The sequence below is a fragment of the Phocoena sinus genome, chromosome 8 (assembly GCF_008692025.1).
Source record: "Phocoena sinus isolate mPhoSin1 chromosome 8, mPhoSin1.pri, whole genome shotgun sequence".
Classification (NCBI taxonomy): domain Eukaryota; kingdom Metazoa; phylum Chordata; class Mammalia; order Artiodactyla; family Phocoenidae; genus Phocoena; species Phocoena sinus.
In genome coordinates, this window is record NC_045770.1 from 58,307,225 (window position 1) to 58,335,137 (window position 27,913).

The 27,913-nt window shown below is 51.5% G+C and overlaps 3 protein-coding genes across 6 annotated transcripts in view; 1 reads left to right on the forward strand and 2 right to left on the reverse strand.

Annotated features, from left to right (window-relative positions):
• Positions 1-1,841: 1,841 nt before the first annotated feature.
• Positions 1,842-8,626, forward strand: UCP2 (uncoupling protein 2). 3 transcript variants are annotated; one of them, XM_032639551.1, is made up of 8 exons: positions 1,842-1,997; positions 2,799-2,955; positions 5,339-5,558; positions 5,716-5,926; positions 6,918-7,112; positions 7,194-7,295; positions 7,636-7,816; positions 8,165-8,626. In XM_032639551.1, exons 3-8 carry the CDS (start codon positions 5,433-5,435, stop codon positions 8,277-8,279), a joined length of 930 nt encoding a protein of 309 aa, XP_032495442.1. In that variant the 5' UTR covers positions 1,842-1,997; positions 2,799-2,955; positions 5,339-5,432; the 3' UTR covers positions 8,280-8,626. The 3 variants fall into 3 exon arrangements, 2 of the variants coding, with proteins under 2 accessions (XP_032495442.1, XP_032495443.1); XM_032639552.1 differs by having other exon boundaries at positions 5,419-5,558; positions 8,165-8,625; XR_004351038.1 differs by lacking the exon at positions 5,716-5,926 and having other exon boundaries at positions 8,165-8,625.
• Positions 8,190-26,255, reverse strand: DNAJB13 (DnaJ heat shock protein family (Hsp40) member B13). 2 transcript variants are annotated; one of them, XM_032639548.1, is made up of 8 exons: positions 25,964-26,255; positions 20,849-20,952; positions 19,607-19,768; positions 16,226-16,383; positions 15,074-15,187; positions 13,872-13,985; positions 12,808-12,884; positions 11,664-11,992 (listed from the first exon to the last, which is right to left on the reverse strand). In XM_032639548.1, the coding sequence occupies exons 1-8, from the start codon at positions 26,029-26,031 to the stop codon at positions 11,839-11,841; spliced, it is 951 nt and encodes a 316-aa protein (XP_032495439.1). In that variant the 5' UTR covers positions 26,032-26,255; the 3' UTR covers positions 11,664-11,838. The 2 variants fall into 2 exon arrangements, with proteins under 2 accessions (XP_032495440.1, XP_032495439.1); XM_032639549.1 differs by lacking the exon at positions 20,849-20,952 and having other exon boundaries at positions 8,190-11,992.
• PAAF1 (proteasomal ATPase associated factor 1) overlaps positions 20,871-27,913 on the reverse strand; it is a 62,772-nt gene continuing 55,729 nt past the window's right edge. The window contains exon 14 of the transcript XR_004351036.1: positions 20,871-20,952. The gene's annotated coding sequence lies outside the window, so the exon portion shown is untranslated. The remainder of the gene's footprint in view (positions 20,953-27,913) is intronic.

Sequence of the window (27,913 nt, forward strand, 5' to 3'; positions counted from 1 at the left end):
AGAAAAACACACGACCTAAAAGTAGCGAGTTAAGTTTTATTTGGGGATCTTACTGAAGACAACAGCCCAGGAGATGGCCTCTCAGATAGCTTTGAGGAACTGCTCGGAAGAGGTAAGAGAGAAGCCAGGATAAATAGGAGTTTTTTGCTGGAAAAAAATGTAGTTGAACATCAAAAGATTACTGTCAATCACAAAGAACAGACATCTCAAATTAATGATTTTAGTGCTTTTCTGTATATGGGAAGATGCAAGAATCCAAGTTCATTTAAATTATTCCTTAGGTATGCATCTTAACTACCTAGGGCCAATAGAATCCAAAGCACAGAATACTTCCTGTTTTTCTCCACCCTGAATTCCTTTCAGGGCTCACCGTGGGTGGAAGGCTGCCGTGACTAATGGCCAGATCCTTATGGAACTGGAATGGTGGGCAACATTCTTTGTTTACCAGAATGGCAGGCAACGGTCCCTGTCCACATCTAAAGCGGGTCTTAGAAGGTTGAGATACTAAAAATATAGGAAATAGCTTCCTGCTCTAGAAGAGCTTACAATGTAGTCAACGATATGGCTTCCACGACCTCCACGAATTCTTACAACAGTCCCAGACAGCCGACAAGACTGAAAAGAGGTAGAGGGAGTCAGAAGGTACACAAAAGTAGGGACATAGAGTCCAAGGGCGAACATAGACTATCTGCTTCTACACTCCACGTGCACGTGTTTGTCCGGCCACAGGACACAATTACCGGTTGTTTACGTGTCTGTCACCCTCATAAGACCACCAACAACCTGAGGGCGACCCAGTCCCGGTTCACCTACCATCCCTTTCTCATGCCGGGGCCTAGACACGCAGCAGGTCCACGCCCTGTTCGGCCTTCTCACTCGAGGGGCTCCTGACCATTGGCTCTTCTGTAAGTGGGGGCGGGAGCGTCACGCTCCGTGACCCCTCCCCGTCCTGAAGTCCCCGAGGAGCCCAGGACAGGACCCGGAGGCAGCGGGAAACCCAGCCGCACCCAACGGCTGTTGGCGGTGATCGGCCACCTGCTGCTGCAGCCCAGATTGGCTTCTTCCTCTGGACCCACGGCTCCCTTAACCAATCGCCAGCGAGGCCGGTAGGGAGGCCCCGCCCCGCGGGGTCCCGCGCTGGCACCTGGGGAGTGCGGGCGGTCTGCGGAATCACGGGCGGCTGAGTTGGGACCAGCTGACTGCATCCCTGAAAGGAGAGAGTGCTCTTCTACCCGAGCCTCTGGGCGCTGTTAAAATGAGCCCCGGGCTTCCCTGGTGGCGCAGTGGTTGAGAATCTGCCTGCCAATGCAAGGGACACGGGTTCGAGCCCTGGTCTGGGGAGATCCCACATGCCGCGGACCAACTGTGCCCGTGAGTCACAATTACTGAGCCTGCGCATCTGGAGCCTGTGCTCCGCAACAACAGAGGCCGCGATAGTGAGAGGCTTGCGCACCACGATGAAGAGTGACCCCCGCTTGCCACAACTAGAGAAAGCCCATGCACAGAAACGAAGACCCAACACTGCCATAAATAAATAAATAAATACATTTAAAAAAAAAAGAGAGAGCCCTGGCTAGGGGCCAGAGGCGTGTACGACCCTGGGCAGCCTCTGCTTCTTTCCGGGAGTCAGTCTTGCCATCTTCACGATGAAGTTGGCGCGGCGAGGGGTAACCCTATGGGGGAACGATGGGGCAGACGCTGGGATCGGCTCCCGAAAATGGAAGTGGAGGAAGGCGCGGAGAAAACCCTGGGCGTGGCGGTCTCTGCGGAAATGCTGCAACTAAAGGGCCGCCTCCCAGCCCTCGGAGACCGCAGGTCCCGCCCCCGCCCAGCCGGCCACTCCCCATAGACCGAAGTCGCGCCGCACCCTCTGCCTACGTCTCTGCAAGCCCGGCCGGCCGCGTCTTTGGGTCGAGAACAGTCTGCTCTCCGTGGATGCGCGCTCCGCCCGCCGACTGACATATCTGCCAGTACTTGATTGTTCTCCCTGCGGCCCGGTGAGCCCGGCCCCGGCCCGCCCCAGCCCTGCGCCCGCTATATCTGCCCTACTCCCGCTACCCCGGCGGAAGGGACCCGCGCGCCACCTTTAATTTCACTCCTCACCTCCCACCCTATTTTGTATTTTACCTTTTGTTGTTTTTCTTTCTCTCTCTTCTTTCACTCTTTTCATGTCTTGCTCTTTACCTCTCGCGTTCGAATGGCTGTAATATAAGCCTTCACCCTTCCACTTCCTCTCCTCGGCCGGGATGGGGGACCTTCAGCGAAAACCAGAATGACCTCTGCCACTCCAGGCGGCCCCAGGCCATTCCTGGGGCTCTTTCTGCTGGCAGGAGGCTTTGAGCTGCTTGATGCAGCCTCAGCAGGGCCCGCTCCAGCCCCTATAACCTCCTCGCAGCCCCGCTCTGGTTCCTAATTGACTCAGCGAGTCTCTGACCCATCGTGACTCCCCCACCACCGCCCCACTCCTGCTCACCAGAGTCTGCTGTGTTGCGGGACGCTTCTCCAGAATACTGAGTTCCACTAAAGGAGAAATCTGCAACAGAGCAATGTGTGATACTAAGAGAGCAGACGGGGGAGGGAGGACTCCTGGGTTCATCCTCTCCTCCAGTGTGTCCCCCTCCTCCAATTAGTCCCCAGCTGCCCTGTGGGAAATGGACCCTGTGCCCTACCCTCACACCCCCCTGATAAGGATTGAGTGGGCTTATGTGCCTTGAACAGATGGCCCTTTCCTTGCTGGGGTGTGGTCCTTTAAGGTCCATTTCCCTTTCTAAACTCTCCTCCTTTGCCCTCACCTGCAGGACACGTAGTATGACCATTAGGTGTTTCATCTCCCAGCCATTTTCTATGGAAAACCAAAGGGATCAGGCCATGATAGCCACTGGCAGCTTTGAAGAATGGGATGCCTTTAGAGAAGCTTGATCTTGAAGGCCTCAGCGTGAGATCTAACAGAGCCAGGTAAGAGTCCATTCTAAGGGAGGGGTCTTCTACTGCCTCAGCCCTGTGGTCTGGGGGCAGGTTTAGCAGGACATTAACACAAATAACTAGCACCACCGTCCCAGTAAAGTCACTCTTAGCATTCACAAAGCACTTAAGGGCCAGAGCCCTTAAGCTGACCTGACAATCCAAGGATGGTAATCCCCATTTTACAAAGGAGGATATTGAGGCCCAGGTGGGACAGTGATTAGCCCCAGGTCACCCTAGGAGTCAGCAGCAGAGTTAGGACAGGACCCTGTTGTTCTAACTACATATTGTTGACTCAAACTTTTGACTATCCTTAAGCTTGCAGTTAGTAATCAGGTGAAACTGGTTATTTGCTGGGGATTGTAATATATTATTAACTCTTTCTCGTTAGGCCTGAGTTTAATCTTCTTAGTATGGTCTTTAGCACAGAGACCTTTGCCTTCATACCCATGCCTCTGAAGGACCTGACTTATGGCAACGCCAAGGCAACATTCAAAATGGCAACTTAGCCTTTGCACTTGTCTCTGAGGTGGGCAGGGCCTGGGCCTTATTCTTCTCTGGCCCTCACAACACGTTGCAACCCAGATCAAGGTCAGGACATGATTGACTCATGTCATCATGTCTCTGATGCCCAGAGAAGGGAATGCCGTTTGCCTGAACCTTCTCAGAACTGTCACATTGTCATGAGAGAACTTCGGTGTTGGACCTCCTCGTGAAAGGCCTGGGGCTGAGAAAACAGCAGGAAAGAAATGAGCTGGGCACAGTGCAAAGCAAATAGCATAAGCTTTGGAGCCTGCAGACAGGACGCTTACTAAGTTCCCTGTTCTGAAACATGGAAGTAAGGGCAGCCACCTCACAGGGCTGCACTGACAAGTAAGTGAGCTAGTAGAATGTGCCAGGCAGAGGGGGGAGGAAAGGTGTGGAGCACTTCCTGGGGAACGAGGATGTCAGGGCAGGGACGCTGGGGGTTCTGGAATACCTTCACCAACCGCTTCTGCTGCTTGAGTGCCAGTCTTCACTGAGCCTCATGTGGGCCAGGCTCCAGGGAAGCATGAATAAGGCCAGGAACTGAGTGGTGAGTCGCCTTTAGACTTCCCTGTTGGCCCAGCCACCTGGGATGAGAAGCCAGGAGGAAGAAGCCTGGTGAGCATCTTGTTTCCATGGGTCTGTGTGTTCACAACTGACTGCCACCACGTCATTCCTCTGCTGGCCAGCACTTTCCTCCCGGCCCCAGCAATGGGGGCAGCCCATTAGGTGAGGCTCAGAGCAGCCACTCCTATGTAGTGTAAGAAAGAAACTCAGGGGAGAGAAGCAGGTCACCCTCCTCCACTGGGGTGCTGGGCTCACTTCCTCCCAAGGCAGGGGAGGAAGGTGTTGTTGCAATTCTGAGAACAAAATGGAGGTTTTGGTTTCCTTTGTCACTATAGCTCTGACTTGCACTTCCGCATCCCCACCTCTCATGAAGATGTGGATCCCTCTGTGTTATAGGAGGAGAGGAAACTGGCCAGAGAGGGAATAGTTTTCCCACCCCCCGGGGTGGGGGTGGGTAGAGCACCTTATGCACTTACTCTCAGCCCTGAGAATTGCTCAGTATCCTTCAAGGCCCAGCTAAATGCTACCTTTTCTGAGTCTTTTCTGATTACCCACCCTTTCTTCTCTCCCAGTGGAGTTGGATGTTCCCTCCTTTGCACTTTGAGACTATGTTCTGCAAGCCCCAAATGCAGCTTGAATCACCTGTCCATCCCATGCCAGACAATAAGCCCCCCTCTAGGGTAGATATTGTCTCCTGCGCCTCAGTGAGCCAGTGCCCAGCAAAGCAGACTCCTTGAAAGAGTGCCTCTAGAGAGCCCAAGCTGTGTGCGGGCTGGTGGGGAAGAGAATTAGACTGAATTGAAGGAGCTGAATAGGTCTTGTTCACTCCTTTTCTTCTAGACTTAGTTCAAGACCCATAGGAACCTCTCCTGCTTAAGACATCCAGGGCATAAGCCTGTGGGTTTGTGCCTGTTAGGTCTTGGTCTAGCTGAAACCTTTTCCCCACTTCTATCTGCCGTTTAAACAGATCTGCAGCATCAGGAATGTGGGCATCAGTGAAATTTCTGCACCCAGCAGACACAGGGCTGGGCCAGTGCCTGTGAGGTAGCACTAGGATAGCTGTGATCCAGACACTCCCTGTGGTGAAAGGGAGGACTTCTCAGGAATGAATTGCTTCTCCAGCCCCTGCTTGAGTGCCTGTGGAGCTCACTCCTATTTGCCCTCCAGGGGCAGCTCTGGGTCCTTGCTTAGGGAGGTGGTGCTATCAGGGAAAGTGGGGTGGGGTAGTGAGAAGGGGGGGTCTGGAGCTTCGGCTTCTGATGGACCTTCTCTCTCCTTGGCTTAGATTCCAGCAGAGTTCCTCTGTCTTGTCTTGTTGCTGATTGAAGGTGCCCCCTTCTTTTTTCTTCATCTCCTGGGAGGTAGCAGGAATTGGCATTATGGTTGGGTTCAAGGCCACAGATGTGCCCCCTACTGCCACTGTGAAGTTCCTGGGGGCTGGCACAGCTGCCTGCATTGCAGATCTCATCACCTTTCCCCTGGATACTGCTAAAGTCCGGCTACAGGTGAGGAGATGAAGCCTGGGGTTCTGATGGTGGCTAGTCTGCTCCCTCTCCAAGACACAGACTCCTCAAGGGCCAGTGGGGTTTTTCGGCGCTGTAAATTTTAGAGCATAGGGATGGAAGAAGATGGGGAGGGCAACCACCTGCCTTGGCCTTGCAGATCCAAGGAGAAAGGCAGGGGCCAGTGCAGGCTGCGGCCAGTGCCCAGTACCGCGGGGTGCTGGGCACCATCCTGACCATGGTGCGCACCGAGGGCCCCCGCAGCCTCTACAAAGGGCTGGTCGCCGGCCTGCAGCGCCAGATGAGCTTTGCCTCCATCCGCATCGGCCTCTACGACTCTGTCAAGCAGTTCTACACCAAGGGCTCTGAGCGTGAGTGTGGAGCTGGGCCATAGGCCTCTTGGCCTCTTCTCAATGATGGTTGATCCTCGTTCTTTTAGCTGCACAGTTCCTTTAGGCCCCAAGACCTCTAGGAGGAATTTCAGATCAGAGGAACTGAGAACTAGAAGGGTCCCTGATTCTTCTAATGATTCCTGAACACCTGGGCTGTGCCAGGCTCCAAGTAGGGCATCGTCTCATAACAGTCCTCACAACCACCTCGGGAGCAGGTGGTATCATCCCTGTGTTACAGATGAAGAGGCTGAGGCTTGCTTGGGCGGGAGGGACTTGGCCAAGGGCACATAATGGGGAGCCAGAAAGAAAACACACTGAGGACTTGTGCCTCCAAGGCCAGCACTCTTCCATTTCACCTTCTCAGCATGCCATGCCCACCCTCCATTTTACATGTGAGGAAAATGAGAACCCAGATCAAAAGGTTGACTTTTCCCAAGGTCACACGGCAGGGAGAAGTAGATCAGGGATGAGAACCCAAGTACTATGAATCCCAGTCCTTGAGAAAAGCCACTTCTCTCGGAGCCTTTCATATTTGTCAAATGGAAATGATACTTGGGAATTCCCTGGCAGTCCAGTGGTTAGGACTTTCACTGCCAGGGCCCAGGTTTGATCCCTGGTCAGGAACTAAGATCCCAGAAGCCATACAGCGCTGCCAAAAAAAAAAAGAAAAGGTTCTGATTTCTCGGGGCTGCTGAGTAGGTAAAATGAAGTGAATGAAAATGCTTTATGAAAGAAAGCATTAAGTCTCATTTTGTCCTGCTCCTCGCTCTGTCCCAGTGCCCAGCACGTAGTAGACACTCCCAGTGATATACTGTATGATGCAAAAAGTTCTCAGAGCAGAGCTAGTCTGTGTCTTATTACCGAAAGGTTATAGTGAAGACAGGAAATGACAGTGACGTGGTTTTGGTGAGGAGAGGTGGGAAATGAGTGTAAACCCAGCTGGCCACTGACCCCCATGGTTCTCCCACAGATGCCGGCATCGGGAGCCACCTCCTGGCAGGCAGCACCACAGGTGCCTTGGCTGTGGCCGTGGCCCAGCCAACGGATGTGGTAAAGGTCCGATTCCAAGCGCACGCCCAGGCTGGAGGTGGCCGGAGGTACCAAAGCACCACTGAGGCCTACAAGACCATTGCCCGAGAGGAAGGGTTTCGGGGACTCTGGAAAGGTGTGTACCAGGTGTTTTCCCTTCCGCATCCTCCTCTTCCCCTATTCCTTGGTCTCACATAGGCACCCTTTCTTTCTGCAGGGACCTCTCCCAATGTTGCTCGTAATGCTGTTGTCAACTGTGCTGAGCTTGTGACCTACGACCTCATCAAGGACACTCTCCTGAAGGCCAACCTAATGACAGGTGAGTTAGGGTAGATGATGCTGGGTCTCACCTTCCCCCAAACCAGTAGCCAGTGTGGGTCTGCCTGGAGACCACATCTTTTCATCCCATTTCCCCTTTGCTTATGGAATGAGTTTCTCTTTCACTGAACTGAAGCCAACTGGGGTGAAGTTTCCACTCTGCACGTTGAGGCGCTGAGGCTAGATTGGCAAAGTGACTCTCAGAGACACTGGGAGAGGTCCCAGCTGCAGTCTCTGTGTCTCTAAAACCACGAGACCTTAGCTACTTAAATCATCTCTTTCCTTCTGGAATTATGGGGTGAGGAGTCCTGACTGCTTCCCCTGCTCCTCCTTCTTGGCAGATGACCTCCCTTGCCACTTCACTTCCGCTTTCGCGGCGGGCTTCTGCACCACCATCATCGCCTCCCCTGTCGACGTGGTCAAGACGAGATACATGAACTCTGCCCTATGCCAGTACCGCAGTGCTGGCCACTGCGCCCTCACCATGCTCCAGAAGGAGGGTCCCCAAGCCTTCTACAAAGGGTGAGCCTCTGATCCACCCCACCCAATTCTAGGCCTCCTGGCCACCTGTACCTATCACACAGGTGGGAGAGAACCACCCAGAACTGAGTGGTTGCTGTGGCAACCACGTGTCAAACTATTTCTGATCCTGGTCCTGGCATTCTCGTGCTCTTAATTCCTTCCTCTCAGAGTTGCTATCATGCCTACTTTGTGGGTGTTAAAATGGAGACTCACGGGGGACTCTTGCTCACAGGCCACAGCTCCATTCCCTGGGCCCTCCCAGCTTACTTTGGGACAGAGCATCTGGGTTGGATTGGATGCCAGGGCCCAGCAGGGTGAAAGAGATGACGTGTGTTTTCTCCCCTGTAGGTTCATGCCCTCCTTTCTCCGATTGGGTTCCTGGAACGTGGTGATGTTCGTCACCTATGAACAGCTAAAACGGGCCCTCATGGCTGCCTGTGCTTCCCGGGATGCTCCCTTTTGAGCCTCCCCTGCTGATCACCTCTGGCTTTGGCTGCAGCCTGGACCTGCTTCCCTTTTCCTCCTCCCCTCATTCCCTTCCCTCTCTCCCCACCCCTTCCTTCTCTCCCCACCCCTTCCCTCTGCTCCCTTTCCCACCACCTCCCTTCCCTCTCCCCACATTTTCACCCCTCAGCTCCCCGTTGCCTCTCACAGTCCTGATGGAGTTGACCCCAGCTGACACTGTGGGAAGCCTGGGCAAGGCAGCATCTCAAGCCCTCAGTCCCTTGAGAAGTTCAGCCTGACTCTTCGTCCTGCCTCCTGCCCCTGAGCCCGACTAGCACGTCACCCATAAAACAAGCTCAACCTTGGCGTCTCCTTCCTCTCTGTTACCAGAGGTCTTGGTCTAATGGGCCCTTTTGGCACCTGGTAGGCAGGGGAGGAGCCACCTGACTTGGAAAGGGGCGTGTGACCCATCTTCCTCCAGCAATCTGGGTGGAGGTCATCCGGTCTGCTTCTCTTTCCAGACCAGGCCAGGGCTGAGGTGGCAAGTAAAGGAGCGGCCTGGAGTCAGCAGTGGCCTTGCTCTCTCGCCACACCACTTGAGCTTTCACTCACCAGTGTCTGGTACTCCAGTACCTGCCTTTCCAACCCCCCCAGCTGGCCCCGGGCCTGTTAATCTGCAAAATGAGTGTCCCTGTTTGCCCTGCTTCTCCTGGGCTGCTTGGAAGATTTAGAGGAACTTAGGAACCTTAGATGCTGTAGGCTTATTTTATTCCATTTTACAAATGGGAAATCCACCTCCCCCAAGTCCCAGGCTTAGTGAGGGCAAGTCAGGTTGCTTCCCATCCTCCAGTCATACCCTTAGGAGGCGGTATAACTGCATTGGGTGGGACAGGCTGTAGAGCAGACACCCAGCCTCAGCCGGAGTCTTTCCATTTAGAGTCTCACCCTCACCCCAGGCTAGAGATCCCAGGGAGGTGGTGACAAACCAGGGGTGTCAGCCTCCCTGTCCCTGTTCCTACCATCTGTCTCCAGTCAGGAAAGCAGGTGGGCAGGGCTACTTCTGTTTCAAGGGTTAGGGGACTCTGAGGTTCCAGAATCCCAAGGCATCTCGTGAAGGGCTGGGCCCTTAGAATTAAGCCATCCAGGCCCGTTTTATAGATGTCTGAAGAAGCTGAAGGCTGAGACAGGTCATGCAGGCAAGGACACAGGAAATCAGCCGCTGAACTGGGACTAGGATCAGATTCCGCCCTCCCCCTGTGCACTTTTCCCCTAGGGGCTGGGGTCCTTCAGGAATCCTGTTGGGCAGCTGTGGAGCCAAGCCCAGAGAACATGACCTTCCTGTTGAAGTCGGCTGGTGCTACTGTGCCTTCCCCACTGGTCAGAGCAGGAGGCTGGGCCCTTCAGTGCTTGGGCAAGGGGTCCAGGATATTAGGGTTGTAGAGAAGGAAAGAGGGCCCAGGATTCCTCACGCTACTTTTTATTTTTATTGAAGTATAGTTGATTTACAACCTCACCTTACTTTTGAGCTGAAGTCTCATAGTCCCCAAGAGGGACAGGGTTGGGGGCAGGAGTCAAGCCAGGGTGAAGGTGGCAGGGAGTCAGCATAAGTGGAGGACCCAGTCAGTGTACTTAATGCACCTTAATTCTCACATTAATCCTCTGAGGCAGGATTTGTTTTGCACCAGAGGAAGCTGAGGGGCAATTTGTTGCCTTAGGCATTGTCAGCTGGCTCATTCACCAGCCTTGTGTTTCAGACACTGGCATGGACATGAGGCCACCAGACTTCATCACGGTTCTAGGCATGACCCTGAGACAATGAGGGGCTGGGAAAGGTGGGAGGAACCACTGGACAGCATACCAGGAGGCCTCCGTAACTCCTCAACCCTTAATGCCTATAAAATACCTGACACAAGGTAGCACTGAAGGCCACACTGAGGTAATAACAACAATCTCATAAATGGCTTTCACACGCCTGAGAGTCTCACCATGAGGAAAAGGTTAAGAGCAGGCCTTGCTGCTGCCCTAGAGGACAGCTGGAGCACCATTGTTTCACAAGGCAGGCCCTCACCCACTTGCTTGCTCTCAGAACAGGGCACCTGCCGCCACCTCTCCACCTGGGTCCTACCTCAGGGCAGAGTCTGCTTCACTCCTCTGGTTTCCACAGCCCTGCAAGATAGGGATTGTAAATAGCTCAGAGGTGAAGCGATTTGCCCAAGGGTACACAGCTGGTTAAGTAGAACACCTGAGGTGCATCTAACTCCAAAGCCCCCATTCTTTGGTGAACCCTGGGTCAGACTCTGTCTCAAGGTCTGCTGCTTTCTCCCTGATGGTTTAAAAGTGGCTGACTGGTGCTACTGAGCCCCCATTTAAGAAAAAAGACCTTAAGCTAATATGATGCTTTGAATGGTGGAATCCAAGCAATATGAATATTATGGGGCCCTTTTCTGGCACCTCTTTTTTTTTTCTTTTGAGGGCTGTTCCGCGCAGCTTGCAGGATCTTAGTTCCCTGACCAGAGATTGAACCCGGGCCCTCAGCAGGGAAAGCGCGGAATCCTAACCAGTGGACCACCAGGGAAGTCCCTCTGGCACCTCTTAAGTCACTTCACAAAGGTGGCCACCCTCTCTGTCATAAGCTTGGATCTCTCCTAGCCCAAGTCCAGACTCAAGTGAAGGGCACCTCCCCTGGCACAGAAGAAGTGCATGCTGCACTGTCGATGGAAGGCAGGCTGGGGAAGCAGGTGTGGTCTGCAAAGGCCCAGCTGGGCTTGGAGGCAGGCACTCCCCCAGGCCACACTGGTAGCAATGCTGTAACCCTGATAATCTAAGCAGTGAGTTCACTAAGCACTTTCACACCAGTGAGCTGCCTGAGAAGGGTTATGGGTTCTGCTTCACTAACAAGATGGAGAGTAACATCCAAAGGGTGAGCGGCAGGACTGGGAGCAGAGCCCAGTTCTAAGACCTGCCTAGAGGCAGCCCAGGCCAGGCAGAAACCAAAGCCATTTCTAGCACTTGTGTCCCTCGTGCTGCCTCTAATCGAAGCAGAGTGAGGCTGTGAGAAGTGGCCTTCAAGATTCTGATGACAGCTTTGCCACTGAGCCCTGTGTGACCTGCTTTGTGCTTTGCTTTCCTGAGTACAATGTGACTATATCACACTAGGGACTGCCCTTCCAAAGATCGTGTGTCATGAGAAATGGAGCTGGGGACCCTCAGAGACGATGCAGCTTGCCCCACGCTATCAAGGTGGGAGCACAGAGGCTCTGAACCCTCAGGGACCTGGCCAGGCTCACACAGCCAGGACAGGGTCCCAGGTCCTCAGCTTCTTGAGCCCTGCCCTTCCCTCTGCTCCACAAGAACGGCTGTATGAAGCTCTTCTCCCTCCAACACACACACTCTTGGGTGTAGCTGGAGGATAGGAAATAACACTTTATTGTATCAGTTTAAAATCCCATGCCATCCGGTCCTCACATTATGCCTGTGCAGTGAGCTGGCTCCCGTGCACACCCCGTGCTGGGGGTAGGGGTGGGGTCAGGCCCAGCTAGCCTTCTCTTCCCCCTGCTCCAGTCCCCAGCCCACCAGAGTTATGTCAGCAACGCCTGGCGCAGCATCTGCTTCTTCTGGGGTGTGAGGCAGGTGGGGAACTGGATGTCAAAGAAAATGAAGAGGTCCCCCTTCTTGGTGGGGTCCTCTGGCAACGGCATCCCCTCACCTGGCACCTTCTTGAAGTACCTGGGGCTGAGACGGGAAGATGAAAGAAGGGGGCTCGGAGGGCACCCCAGAGCAGCACACCCGCCCCTGCCCAGAAAACCTCAGGCGTGGGGCAGTCAGCAGCTTCTAGAACCAGTGGGAGGGGAGAGGAGACTGGCTTGTTCCAGACAACTTGCTCCCTGAAAACTGTTTACACTGAGGCTCTGATGGTGGATTCCAGGAATCCCATTTTAGATGGGAAACAGGACAAGCAGCAGACCCTGGGTTGGGGTGGGGGAGTGCTGGGCTGCTGAGCTTCCCATGCAGAGGGGCTTGCTTGGAAAAGGGCTTAGGAGATACAACTCAGAACTCTAGAACTTCTAGAGGATGAAGACAACAAGGATTTCCCAACACAGGGGGCCTCTGGCCTCCACAATGGCTTCATGCACGTTAGAAAAAGGCACTTCTGGGGCTTCCCTGGTGGCGCAGCGGTTGAGAGTCCGCCTGCCAATGTAGGGGACTCGGGTTCGTGCCCGGTCCAGGAAGATCCCACATGCCGCGGAGCGGCTGGGCCCCTGAGCCATGGCCGCTGAGCCTGCGTATCAGTCCGGAGCCTGTGCTCCGCAGCGGGAGAGGCCACAACAGTGAGAGGCCCGCGTACCGCAAAAAAAAAAAAAAAAGGCACTTCATTTGCCAAGTGAATGCGGCCTGCGGCTTGGCCACAGAGGGGGCTGGATTTCAGTCTCTCTCACCCCTTTGTGCTGGGTACAACCTGAACAACTATACCAGGCCAGCCTGTCCAACACACCCTCTAAGGACCAGGCAGCCCTTCTGCGTATTGAGGCCCAAGCAGATGGACTCACTGGACGATGTCATTGATGGGGATGTTGAGCAGACGGTCATCTAGGGTCTTCACCTCCACGGTGCAGCAGGTCAGAGCCTAGGGGACATTAAGGCCAAAGGTGGGAGTGGGGGAGGTCCCCATGTCCATTCTCTTTAGAAGGCACTTTATGAGACTATTCAGTGCCAGGCCCTACACACTGGAGACAGAAGGATGTTCAAGGACTAATAGGTGAGTGAGCCGGGCTACCACCTGCCCTCAAGGAGTTCACAGTCTGGGAGATAAGAGTGATGTTGATACATGTTATGACAGAGGGAAGTAAAGGGGTCGGTGGGAGCCAAGGTGGCGGGTCCACTGAACCATTCTGGGCTGGGGCAGGAGGGCTCCATAGTGGTGGTAGCAGCTGATGAGGGCCTTAAAGGGTGAGGAGGAGCCTGCCAGTTAGACAAGGTGGGCAGACAGCACTCCAGGCAGAGGGCCCAGCATAAGCAAGAGAATGAGGGTGTGAAAAAGAATGCACCCAGTGGGCAGGGGCTCTAAGTGGCAGTGGCTGGAGTGCGGGGGATGAGATCAGCAGGGGCCAGACAGCAGAGGGCCTTGAATGCCATGCAAAGATGTTTAGACAGGAGTGTGGCAGGGTCAGATGACTTTGTGGAAAGACCCTGGTGGGGAAGTGCCTGAAGGAGATGAGAAGAAAGGCAGGAAGGCCACTGAGAGGGCTGCTGCATACACCCAGGTGCACAGACCTGGACAGTGGGGCTGAACAGAAGTGGACCAAGTGGAAAGAGATTTGGAGGTGGAATTAACAGGACTTAGTGCCTGACCGCAGGTGGGGTCGGGGAGGGGCGGCAAAGTCTAGGCCGGTGCCCAATTTCTTGCTTGGGTTGTGAAGGCACAGAGGGGCCACTCACACACAGGAGTGAAGACAGCCACAAAGGTTTTGTGTGGCACTTACCACGTTCTGAAGGCCTGTGCCATGCACCAGGGGGAGAGGGGAGTGAAGCCTGCTTGCCTCGGGGCCTCCCAGGGGTGCGGGGGCCTTGCTCTGATCTGCCCACCCCTTGTTCCTCCACTTTGCCCACTCACCTTGCCCAAGGGGATGGAGTTCACAAAAAAGAGGTTGTCGTTCTCCCTGCGGAAGTGAGGGTGTAGCTTCTCCTTTACGATGAAGATGATATCGGCTGGGATGATGTTGGGACCCTGGGCAGGGTGAGCCAAGGGATGACAAGGCCTAATTGGCTGTGTGACTTTGGCCAAGTTTCTGCCTCTATTGTCCCCATGTCTTCCTCTGAACAATGAGGAGATTAGACCAGGTTTTCTGGAAGGGCCTTTCCAGTCTGGCTTCATAGCCCCTCCTCTGAGAAGCCTACCGCAAAGAATCCTGCTCTACCCACATTACTATCCTCTACTGAGCAGCCCAAGTAGATGCACGCAGCTGGAGGGCAGAACACTGTCCTGGGTACAGAGAACTGCCTGCAAGTCTATCCTGCCAAGCTTCATTAAGTTTCAGAACTCTGCTGGGTCTCTTCTGGGCACTGGGGACAAAGGGATCAGACTGGCCACCCCCCCACCCCCACCAAGGGCTTCCAGTCTGGTGGAGGAAATAGGCACACAGTGAATCCTCAGCAGGCTCAAGAATGTGATAAAGGGAACACAGAGGCGCTGACCCAGAGGGGAGGTCAGGGAAGGATGCCCAGAGCACTGGAGCTGGGTCTTGAAGTGGGGTTTTCAAAAGTAGGTGTTTCATAAGTGAGAAAGGGGGCAAGAAGTACAGGCAGAGGAATTCATTTCTCTGGCTCTAAAGACACCGTCATCCTGCCTCTTCTCAGGACTTGAGGATTCAGCATGCCTTGGACAATAATTTTACATTTTTATTTAAGTAAGTATTTAATTTAAAATTATTATAAATAAATGGTTTCTGTGTAGCTCCTATAGTTGGGCTTTACTCAGAGAAACACTAAAGAAAATCAGGAAGAACACTGATGTTAGGACTGGATTCTCCTTTCAGCTCCAGTGCTCTTGCCCAGGGAAAGTCCCTTCCCTCTCTAGGCCTCAGTTTCTCACTCTGCAAAATGGGGAGAAACCCTGGGCTACCCAATCCCCGAGGCATTGTGCAAGGCTTTGTCCCTCGGAAGGGACATTAGGGATCAGCTCACCCACGCTGCAGACCGGTCTCCCTTCCAGACCAGGGCTCATAGGGGCAAGAAAAAGCATTGCCTCCTTCCCCCTCAGTCTTTCCACCGAATGAACCCATGTGACTGTCCCTAGGCAGCTTCCCTTCTTCTTACCTGGTCCCCTTCCTTCTCGAAGGTGATACGTGTGCCCTGCCTCCAACCAGGCTTCACGTCAATTGTGAGGATCTTGTCCTTGATGGTAGAGAAGTACCCATCCTCATTCAGCACCTGTAGTGAGATGACAGGGGAGGGAGATTTGCTCAGGATTTCCCAGCTGGCCTTTACACACGTGAGGGATGCTCCATGGGATCTGTGCTCAGCTCAGTTCTCTAGCAATGGGGAGAACTTGCCCTGAGCCATCCCCACTCCCACCCTATTCCACTGGAACCAAGAGCTTATGATTCCAGGATGGCAGGGCATGTCATGGGGTTAGGGCCTGAGGTGCCAAGCAGTCACCATGAGTCGATCAAGGCCACAACTCCAGCCCTAGAAATTACAAGGCCCTGGCTTCTAACAGACACGGTGAACACGCACTCACTTCCTCTCCCACCCCAGAGGCTTTGGCCCTGAGCCTCTAGCAGGTCTTTTAATCCCGAAGGGAGAAAGACCACAGAGGGCAACATATCTCAGCCTCACCCAAAGCATTCCTCTGTTATGTCATCCATCTATTCTCCAATCACGTACCCAGATGGGTGCCATCTGTGGAAAGCATGGCTACAGCTGGCATCTCCTCTGTTGGGCAAAGGTGTGAGGTGGCCTTGCTCATGTGCCTAGCACAGGGCTGGACCATGGGACAGGGCCAATGCAGGGTCTGGACCCTGGGGCACTGAGGGTCTTCTTCAACCAGTCCCCTTGGGAACTGTCCCCCAGCCCACCCCCCATGCCCACACAGCTCCTTCTTACTCATGAGGCAGACACCCAGATGAAACCCAGAGGGTATGGTCTGGTATTGTCCAGAGAGCAGAATTCACAGGAGACTCCTCCCACCCACAGCCCTCCCTCTTCCCTCAGGGATGGGGCTGAACTGAGAAGAACGGAAAGAGCTTGTCCCAGTTAGAAGCACACAGAGGGGATTCCTGCACTAGGAAAGAACCAGGCTAATACCCTCAATTGTCCCTTCCAAACTTCAGATTTTAGAATTCTACCATCTCCAAATCTAAGATTCCATGATTCTGTGAGAGACCATACCTGAGGTCTCCAGTTAGGGTCAGGGAGGAGGTAACCAGTAGGGTTGGAGGGGATAGAAGGTGGCTCCCAAGTACTCACCCTTCGAGAGATCTTAATTTTCTTGGTGCAGCCAAAGAATAAGTCCTCCAGGGATAGGTAGAGGTCTCGTTCGATTGGGGGGTCCTGTTTCTTCACCCCTCGGCCCCGGAGTCCCCCAAAATTCAAGTCCACCTCATTTCCTTCTGCATCAAAAAACTCTGCAGGAGGTGGGGAGAGGCGAGGAGTAGGAGAAATTGTGTCCAGAAACTCGGATTCATAGCCAATCCCCTCACCTCTTCAGTCCCCAAGTGTAATACCCAGACTCCCATTCCCACCTCGCAGACTCAGACTGTTTGGCGGGGCCAAGGAGCTGCCCTTGTAATAGGGAAGAACCTTTGTATTCTATTACAAGTTAATCACTAAACAGATGTTACCTATAAGCTTAAATTATACGTAATGGCCCATCTCTGGGAACCCTACCTCCCAGGTAATGAGCAATAAGCTAAAATACCCTTGTTTAGCTCACAGAAAACATCCTGACCAGGCTCACCTGTGAATGACTGCAGGGAGGAGGAAATTAACACCTCCCCTCCCGAGGCTGACGGGAGCTAGGAAACGTGACTTTACCCCCTCCCCTTTTGGTATAAAGGAAGCCTGAATTCTAACTCAGGCAAGATGGTTCTTTGGGACATGAGTCCACATCTTCTTGGTTTGCTGCCTTTTCAAATATAGTCGCTATTCCTTGCCCCCAACAACTCATCTCTCAATTTATTGGCCTGTCCTGCAGCGAGCAGTAGAAGCTTGGACTCAGTAACATCCTCAACTGTAGATCCAAGGATTACCATCTCTTGATGCCCTCTACTACTGCTTCATCCCCCACTTTGGACTCCCTTCACCCACACTTCCCTACCTCCCTCCCCCACCCCACCCCTACCTCTGGGGAAGTGCTCCTCAACTCAGGCTGCCTCAGAGGAGACAGGAGTGTCCTCTGGTGGCAGTGGCTGGTAGTGCCAGAAATGATGTGCTGTTAGCTTTTGTGGAGCGTCACAGCATGCCAGTCCTCCCTACCCTTCCCCAGGCTCCATTGTCCTCCCTGTTCAGCCCAGCCCAAGACCACTAGAGACCCCAGGCTCAAATTTCTATGAAGTCAGCAGCTGAGATGGGGAGAGACAGGGTTAATCCCTAACAAATTAGAGATGTCACCAACATGTTTCCAAACTCCTCTTTCCTCAACTTCTTCTGGCCCTTCCCAGCTCTACACCCATAACCCCTCTTGCTGCCCCACCTTCCATCCTAGTGCAAAGAGCCCCTGCCCTTGAGGTGCACTGCAATCGTCCGGGCTTCAGTTTCTCAGTCTGTGGGATGGGGTAACATGCTTGACCTGCCTTCCACCATTAGGATCAGATAACAAGATGATGATGAACTAAAACTAGCTCAGAGGGACCTCCCTGGTGGTTCAGTGGCTAAGACTTTGCCTTGCAATGCAGGGGGTGCCAGTTCGATCTCTGGTCGGGGAGCTAAGATCCCACGTGCCTCGCAACCAAAAAAACCAAAACATAAAACAGAAGCAATATTGTAACAAATTCAATAAAGACTTTAAAAATGGTCCACATCAAAAATATCTTTAAAAAAAATAACTAAAAACAAAACTTGCTGAGAGCTCACTACGTGTCAGGTGCTGCTCTCAACTCTTTGCGATATTATCTTATTGGCCCAGAGAGGTCAAACAAAATGCTCACAGTGCCACAGCTAGTGGTAGTAGAGTTGGGATGTGAACCCAGGAGGATTTGACTACAGAACCTGTGCCCTTAACCACTAAGCTTAATGAAGCCCTTTGTAAACTGCAGGCGTCACTATCATAATTAAGATTTCCTGTACTCTGCCCCTCCTGGTTAGTGTCACAGAAAGAACTTTGCAGGCTAGATTGACCTTAGGCTAGGGAGGGCAAGGTGGTGTCACACTCTGTCCCCTTAAGATGTGATGAGTCATAACACAGATGTAGAGAACAAACGTATGGACACCAAGGGGGGAAAGTGGTGGGTGGTGGTGGTGTGATGAATTGGGAGATTGGGATTGACATATATACAATAATATGTATAAAACAGATAACTAATAAGAACGCTGTATAAAAAATAAAATAAAATTCAAAAAAAAAAAGATGTGATGGGTCATCAAGAGGCCTGTGAATTACCGGGTCCCCTCTTGCATGGTTGAATTCATTTGTTCTCCCAGCACCTATGGTGTGCCAGGTCTCAGACACCCCAAAAGCCAGGTCACAGGAAGCCAAGCCCCTCAATTCTGCAGGGAGATGGGACACACAAACCCCTAGGGTGAAGCACTACAGCAGTATAACTCCTGGGCACTGCCTGAGGGACCCCCATACCATGAATTTGACCTTCCCTAATGAGCAATACCCCTGTAAGCTCTGGTTTCGCTCCCCTGAACAGCTTCTTCTCCATGCACCTGTCCCTGGGAGAGAGAGGCCCATTGTATGGCATTTTTCTGACTCCAAAGCCCATTTTCATAAAGATCATCTCATTTGATAATGACCTGTGAGGAACTGGCTGTTTAACAATGAGGAAGCTGAGGTTTCAGAGAGGTGAAGAGATTTGTCCAGGATCACACGGCTCATAAGCGGTGGTGCATATGGATTTGAAACAGGCCCTCTGACTCAAGTCCCTTGCTTTTCCAGTTTCACCTGGAGTTTATAAACTCAGCTTCCTCTGGCAGACAGGAGAAGGCAATGCACAGTAGGAGGGGCCTCTGAGCAGGCTGTAGCCCACTTAACATATCAATGTGGAGAAGAGGAAGAGGTAAGCTTTGAAATGCAGACAAGCTGTAGTATAGCCAGGGAAAAGGGGCTGGGGCAGCCAGGCAATGAAAATCTAGACTCTGTGAGTTGCTTAACTGGAGCCAGGAAGGAAGACAGGTCTGAAGGTAAACTGTCCTTGCATGATGATTCGGAGCCTTGGAAATCAACTCTTTGTCAGTTTGCCTCAAACCTGGGATCATTCACACATCCATCCCTGTATTCATCTCACTAACACACACCTGTACGTTGAAATCTTATGCAGCCATTAAAATGAATAAAGTAGATCTGTTTATAATATAATGTATAATAAGATAATCTCCAAGATATAAGTGAAAAAAAATCAGTGTATATAATGTGGTCCCATTTCCTTCACAAAATAAAAGGCTATGTAAAAATAAATATAAGCTCATAAATCCACAGAATATTTCTAGAAGGATACAAACACTGTTAACAGTGAGTGAGTGGCTGCTTCTGGGGAAGGAATGGAGGACTGGAATTTCTTTTACAATAATTTTTTTTTTACCATGGACTATATATATTTCTTAAAGTAAACAAAACTACTCAGAGAAAAGCATCTTCTATAGCTATGTCCTTCCCAGTAAGGCAAAGGGGCAGGCAGGACCTCTTACCATTAAAGGGGTTATCTCCCCCGAAGAACTCATGGAAAACCTTTTCCGGGTTGCCGTGGAAGACGTAACCAGTTGTCCACGGGGTCTGCGATCCAAACTCCACAGGAATTCCGCCCTTCAGGCCTTCCTCTCCGAACTTGTCATAGATGCCTCTTTTCACAGCTGTGGATATGTGTCACCTTGAGAAGGGATCCAGCATAGGGGCTAAGAGAGCTGGAGGGCTGGGAAGCAGAAGGATATGGGGCAGAGAGGAAGGGGCAGGGCGAAAAGAGCCTTATTTCTAAGGTGCCTGCTGTCTGGCCGACTCTAGAAGTTAGGGATTTCATTTCATCTTGGGTGGACCTAGGTATGACCCCATAGCCCAGAGGAGAGATGACAAAGACTGAAACTTGCTGGGGGAGGGGTGGGGATTGGAGAAGACAGTGAGAGACTGAGGGTCGGGCTATCATCCTGGGGTTTGGCTTAACTCAGTCATCACAGCTACTGTCTTTTGTGGGGTAAATAGAATCCTAGAGCCTTGAGATTGTAGGATGTAAGAATTCTAGAGCTTCCAAATTCTAGAGCTTTGAAATCTTAGAGTCCAAAGTCCTGAAAACGGTGCTGGAGAAACATTAGTGATCTTCTGGCCATTCTTCTGCACAGTATCCATGATTACAATCTCCAGGGCAAGCCCTTAGGGAACCCATGTGGGCACTGCTTCGGGCAGGGGCGGGGGATCTCTTTCCCTAGGCTTCAGTTTTCCATAGGAGAGAGATTTCCTAATCACAGACCCCTCTCTGTCCCTTTGTACATATGCTGTCCTTGAGGAGATGGAGATTTAGCTTCTTGGTAATCAGGGAATAACCAGGTGTGTCTGCCTCAGCCTTAGCCTTCTTTCCTGGGCAGCAAGCATCTCACTCTACAGTCCTGCAGGGGATGGGTGGGGCATGGGGCATGTGGGGCATGTGGGGCGGGGAGGGGGGTGAGGCCCTGCCCCAGGTCCTGCACTGCTGAGACTAGCGGAGCACGTCAGCCTAATCTGGGGGCTCTCCACACCACGTCCTCCACCTTAGCTTGTGTCTACTGAGAAAGGCAGTTCATTATGTTTTCTTTCTCAATTTGTTTAGATTCTGGGCAGGGAAGAGGAATGCTTACTCTCTGCTGGGCCCCCTCAGAAAGCCCAACGCTCAGAGACGTGAGGATGATGTTAACAGAGACGCGGGACAGAGAAGCCGCCCTCCATGTTCAGTCGCAATCACTCACGGTCGCTCAGCACATCGTAGGCCTCTGCTATTTGCCTGAATGCCTCCGCTGCGGATGGCTCAGTGGACCTCAACGGGTGGTTCTTAAGGGCAAGTTTCCGGTACCTAGAGCGAGGAGGGTTAATATCCTGAGGCACAGACCAAGGTTCAGAGCTGGCTCTGCTGTCTGCTGCCTGGTGGTCTCTCAGAGCTTTGATGTTCCAGCTATAAATCAGGGCTGTGGTGGCCAGGGAGGCACAACACTCAGATCCCCTGGAAGAGAACCCAGTGTCGGGAGCATGGTTGACTGACAGTCCCAGAAGCTGCCCCACTGGCCGTTTGTGCTGAAGCTGCACTGGCCCCAAGCTGCTCCCAACCTATGCCTATGCTTGTTGGGGTATCAGTGCTGGGCCAGCCCTACAGGACCCAGGCCTCCTCCAATGCCCAACCTCTGCTTGAGGCCTCCCCATCAGCCTGGCTGAGATTTTCTCTGGATGACGCCACAGCCCTCCCTACCCAGCCCTTCCTTCCCTCTTGCCTTTCACAAGCATCAGACCTGCACTATGGTGTGAAGGCTCCCCGGCACATTCCTAGTCCCGCTTCATCCTCACAGTTGTTTCCCTCAAACACTTCTTGCACATCTAATTCTGTCTTGGTGTCTGAACTGACACAGGCTTCTTGGGAAGATTAGATAAAATAAGGTGTCAGTGGGCCTGGTACAGAAAGGCACTCAGCATAGATCAGGTCGTCTTGCTGTCTGCCCCTCTGTGCTCATTCTTTCCCCTATTTCTTTTTTATTTATTTATTTGTTTATTTGTTTATTTGCCTGTGTCAGGCAGGTCTTAGTTGTGGCATGTGGGATCTTCGCTGCGGCATGCAGGATCTTTTGTTGCGGCGCTCAGGCTTCTCTCTAGTTGTGGTGTGCGGGTTCCAGAGTGCGCGGGCTCAGCAGTTGCAGCACGTGGGCTTAATTGCCTCGCAGCATGTGGGATCTTAGTTCCCCGACCAGGGATCGAACCCGCGTCCCCTGCATTGGAAGGTGGATTCTTAACCACTGGACGACCAGGGAAGTCCCTCTTTCCCCCATTTATGTGTCTGCCCAATCCCACCACACAGTGATGCCACACCTGCAGCATCTGGGGATCTGTATCATTACATCTCAGGAGGAAAGACGTGGCACCAGCTGGAGATTTGTGGAGAGTTTAATAATGGACCACACACCAAGGTGTGACAGGTGGGGCAGGAAACCACAAGGGACAGCACAGTCCCTTGAGGCTACGAGTCCTGAGGTGCCCTGACCACCCATGAGCCTGTAGCAGTGAGGGGAGGGAGAGGTTACTGAAATCCCACAGGAGAGAGTGTGTGGACAGGGCCTTGGTAAAAGCTATGATCTTTGATTCAGGGCCATAGCCAACCTGAAGAGATCCCATAAGAAGGGAGGTGGGAATAAATACCCCTGCCCCACTCTCCTCCCTCCCAATCTCCTGCCTTGTGCTCCTTTTGCAGGATGCATCTGGAAGCCTGAGGGCCAGGAGGTCTACTGATGCAGTTCATATGGGCCAGTCTCCCAGAGCAGAGAGCAGGGTGCAGAAAGGTGGGGCAGGGGTCTGCAGGAGCAAAAGGAGGGCATCCGCACAGCCTCCTCAGTCACTCAGTACACATGTGGTCCCACCTTCCATGCCGGTGACCCCAGAGCTCCGCCGTGCTTCTTACTCCACTCCACACACACTCCGTGGACAAGCTCAGCTGGCCGACGGCTTTGAGCACCAGCTACACGCTGATGATTCCCAAATCTCTATCTCAAACCAGTTCGCTCCCTTGGTGTCTGTACCTAGCTGCCTACTCGGTACCTCCTCTCCAGTGTCTCACGGGCCCCACAACCTCAATGAACCCAAACGTGCACACATTTTCATTCCCTAAACTTTTCCCCATTGGTCCAGACCCTGAAGCGGAAAAGCTGATATCTTCCACTCCAAGTTCTCCTTCGTCCCCTCCACCCCCATTCCATCAGTCCACCAAGGCACATCAGCTTTTCCTTCTAAATAATGTTTTCTTGCTACTTCTTCATGCCTACAACCACTGCAGAACCATGTCTTCCTGTTTCCAGTTTCCCCCTCTCCAGTCTATTCTGTGTGCTGCCACCACTTTGATCTCTCTCTCTCTTTTGTTAATTTGATGTTTTTAAAATGCTCCCTGACCAAGTCACTCTCCTGCCTGAACCCTTTACTGGTTCCCCCTTTGTCTTCAGCATAAAATTCAAATGTCTCTGAGATTCAACTTCCGCTTCTCTCTCTGCCCTTCTCACTCACAGCTCTCCCTCCCTGCTCCCACGACCTCTCCTGTCCTTCTCTCCAGGCTCCAAGCTCCACACTCCGCACTGCTCATGGCTTTGACATTCTCCTCCCTTTACCTGGAATGCTCACCCCTCTCCAGCTCCTTTCACCTCCTCCTGGCAAATATTTATTCATCTTTCCACATTCAACTCAGGGGTCAACTCCTCCAGGATGTCTTCCCTGACTGCAGTTTTCAGGCTAGATTAGATACTCTTTCCCATATCCCCAAGTGCCTTTGATCCTCATACTTAGCACATGGTGCTTCAGTTGTTTGATGGATCTGTCTCTCCCACCAGCCTGTGAGTCCCTCCAGTTGCCATGTCCAGTTCTCTATGTCCTCAGTGCCTAGCACCAAGTGCAGTGAGTAAATGTTGTGAAATCACTGTCCCACAAGGCAGCCCATTTCACTATGGGGCCAGTCTGACTTTTAGGCAAAGCTTTCTCTTACTGAGCTGGGTCTGCTGTCCTGCGACTCTGCCTCCATCCACGAGGGTCCTGGTCCTGGCTCTGCCCTGGGGGGCCTTACAGACAGAATCTGCTCTGTCTACCTTGACAGACTTGAAGGCAATTTTCACACCCTCCCTGAGACTTCTAAACCAGCCCTTCTCAATTACAAAGGTTGTAGTCAGGTGTGAGAATTGCAGGAAAACTAACAGTGAGTAGAAGTAAGGAGGTTTGAGAAGAGTTCAGTTTTCCATATAAACTTGAGTGGTTTTAAGCTCTGCAGTAACATCACTCTCATTCACCTGCTTTCCTGAGTGGGAGAGAAAGTGGCGAAGTCACAGCCCAGATGTGGCAGCCTCGGATGAATGAGTAAGAAGTTAATAGCTGGGCGATCATGGGCGATCATGAATCATCGTGGTGCTTGTCTTCATTATGTAAGTTTAGCCTTTTTGGGGGGGAGGGGTCAAAATCTAGGTACTCCCATGGGAGAGTGTGTCAAACATGTAACTCATGCCTTAAGAGTTGTTTCAGGGGGACTTCCCTGGTGGCGCAGTGGTTAAGAATCCGCCTGCCAACGCAGGGGACATGGGTTCGAGCCCTGGTCCAGGAAGATTCCACATGCCGTGGAGCAACTAAGCCCATGCGCCACAACTACTGAGCCTGCGCTCTAGAGCCCGGGAGCCAAACTAGTGAGTCTGCATGCCACAACTACTGAAGTCCACGTGCCTAGAGCCCGTGCTCTGCAACAAGAGAAGCCACGGCAATGAGAAGCCCGCGTACTGCAATGAAGAGTAGCCCCCGCTCGCCACAACTAGAGAAAGCCCGTGTTCAGGAATGAAGAACCAACGCAGCCAAAAATAAATAAATAAATAAATTTTTAAAAAAGAGTTGTTTCAGGGGAGAAAGGTTAAGGACTGTTGTTTGGAACATATATGGTTCTTTTAATCACTCTTTATAAGATGGTTTCAGACGCAAATGATTGCTGGGCATTTTCATGCTCATTATCTCATATAATTCTATTTCAATACCAAAACAATTCTTACTTTTCATTTTTTTTTTAAGAGATGGGAAAACTGAGGCTCAGAAAGGTTAAGCAATTTTCCCAGGTCACACAGCTAGCAGATAGGAGAACCTAGGTTCAGACCTGGCTCTTTCCAGTGCTTAAGTTGGGCTTATCTTTCTGCATTCCAACTGCCCTCCCTCCTTGTGACCTTTCCCTAGACAGGTCTCACTGGCCAATGAAATGCTATGAACAGTGGGTGACATCACACACTGTCCCGAATTGTTCTCTAATTGATTAACGAGTTTGTGTCTTGTTTCACCAGCCACACTGTAGACTCTCTCCACTTACCCCACTGAGATCCCCTATGGGACTTGGCCCGTGGTAGGCAATTAGAGCAGGCAAGGTGTCTGAATACTGGCTTTGCCGGTTACTAGGCACATAGCCTTGGGATAATAATGGTACCTACCTCTCAGGGCTGTTGTGAGGATTAAGTGAAATAATGATGGAAGGTTCTCAGAACAGCATCTGCACAATTCAGTAAGTGTAGCTATTATCATACAACCTTAATTAAATTGTCCTAGATTCCTCCCTTTTTTCTTTACCCTACAATGATCCAATTTATAGCTAAGTCCATTCTCTCTTCTCTCTCCAGCCCACTGCCCTGCTTCAAGCCTCATCTTTTGCCTTATCATGACAGCTCCTGAAGGGGTCTCTCTCCTTCCAAGATAGCTTCCACATGCCCTGTATGTCCCCTTTTGTAACATTCATCAAGCTTGCTGTGACTTATTCAACATCTGTATCCACCAACAAAGTTAAGCTGCACATGTCTGATTCACGATATCTGTAGCTGCTGAGACTGCACTGAACCCATGTAAGTAGGCGCTCAGTAAATATTCGTCAAAAAATTTATTTTCAGAAAAATGTGCTGATTCCTGTCTTAGACACACCACAAAGTCCCCAAGACTTGATGGAACTATTCAGAGATGTAATTTATTCAATGCCAAAACCCCACGTGGACAGCCAGAATAAAATATGTAATACATCCATCTGGTCAGGTCACTCTCCTGTTCACAATACTTTGGGTCTCCATAATATTAAGCATAAAGTCTCCTTTGTTCCCATTTTATTGCTAGGAAAACCAGGGTACCCAGGAGAGCAGACAGGGCATAGAGAGTAAAGAATGATGGATTGGGAACCCTGACCCAGCCCAAAGCCAGGAAGTAGGTGTGCAAGAAGCAAGAAAAGGAACAAGGTCTACCTTGCCTGCCCTAAGCTGTGCAGGAAAGCTCAGTTTGGAAGAGATGAGGGCAGGCCTGTCCCAGCACAACCCAAAAGCCTCGCTCCTGCCCCCACTCACGCATTCTTGATCTGGGCATCTGCTGAATTGTGAGTGATCTGGAGCACAGAGTAATAATCCTGGCCCATGGCTGGCTGGTTGTCAGTCGGTGGATAGTCCTGACTCCAGCGGCTCTGTTAGTCTGCATTCCGTGGTTGCTCCTGACAACCGCACAGGGGCACTCTGGGAGTTGTAATCCTTCCTGCCTAAACAAACCGCCTTCTCAGTTGTGCCCGTAGAAGAGGGATTGAGAAAACCAGGACTGATTCTGTGAGCCTAAGGATCACTCAACTCAGAAAACAGAGTTTTTCGTATGGACACCAAGGGGGGAAAGTGGCGGGGTGGTGGTCGTGGGATGAATTGGGAGATGGGGATTGACATACACACTAATATGCATAAAATAGATAACTAATAAGAACCTACTGTATAAAAATAATAAAATTCAGAAAAAATAATAAGTAAATTTTTTTAAAAAAACAGTTTTTAAGGAGAGTAGCAATTGGTTTTAATTAAGTTTTCAGACAAATAGATTTGGCTATTTTTAAAAAATAAATCTTTATTTTAGATTTTAGATTTTCAGAAAAGGTGTGAAGATAGTAGAGCTCTCATATGCCCCACACCAGGTTTCCCCTATCATTAACACATTACATGAGTATGGTACGTTTATCACAGATAATAATATCGGTACAGCATTTATAACATAACTCCATCCTTCATTCAGATTTCCTAGTTTTTACCCAATGCCTTTTGTTTGTTTTGGTTTTTTAAATAAATTTATTTACTTATTTTTGGCTGTGTTGGGTCTTTGCTGCTGCACGTGGGCTTTCTCTAGTTGCAGCGAGCAAGGGGGAGCTACCCTTCGCTGCGGTGCGCGGGCTTCTCATTGCGGTGGCTTCTCTTGTTGTGCAGCATGGGCTCTAGGTGTGCGGGCTTCAGTTGTTATGGCACGCAGGCCTCAGTAGTAGTGGCTCATGGGCTTAGATGCTCTGCGGCATGTGGGATCTTCCCGGACCAGGGCTCGAACCCGTGTCCCTTGCAAGCCTGTGTCCCCTGCACTGGCAGGCAGATTCTTAACCACCGCGCCACCAGGGAAGCCCCTAATGCCGTTTTTTGTTTTGTGTTTTGTTTTTTCCTCTTCCAGGATATCACACTAAACTTAGTTGTTGAGATTTCCCTGGCGGTCCAGTGGTTAAGACTCCACACTCCCAAAGCAGGGGGTGTGGGTTCAATCCCTGGTCAGGGAACTAAGACCCCACATGCTGCATGGCGCAGCCAAAAAAATAAATAAATATAAATAAACTTAGTTGTCATGTCTCCTGAGGCTCCTCTTGGCTACAGCTGTTTCTCAAACTTTCCATGTTTTTGATGACTTTGACAGTTTAAGGAGTACTGGTCAGGTATTTTGTAGACTGTCTCTCAGTTGGGATTTGTTTGATGTTTTTCTTATGATTTAGATTGGGGTTGGGGTGCTTTGGAAGGAAGACCACAGAGGTAAAGTGTCATCCTCATGCCACCAGGTCAAAGGTACCATCACCATGACTTATCACTGCCAAGGCTGACCTTGATCACCTGCTGAGGTAGTGTTTGTCAGATTTCTCCCCTGTAAAGTTACTTTAATTTCCCCATTTCTGGATTGTACTCTTTCGAAGGAAGTCATTTCACAATCCACCCTTAAAGAGTGGGGAGTTCCACTCCACCTCCTTGAGGGCAGCAGCGTGGTTTCCACTCACATCCTGCACCCAGTCACCAAGCTCAGACCATTTTACCTCCTAAACGTCTCTCGAGCTCCTCCTCTGCTCATCCTCCTCCTAGCCATGGCCTTGCTTGGGCTTTCATCTTTCAGCAAGGTCACCACGACTTCCTCACTGTCCTGCCACCTTGTCTCTACCCTGCCGAGACCTCACTCCACTTGTAATAAGGGCAGGGCAGGCGCGACCAATAGCAGTCCCGCTCAACCATTGGTAGGCATCG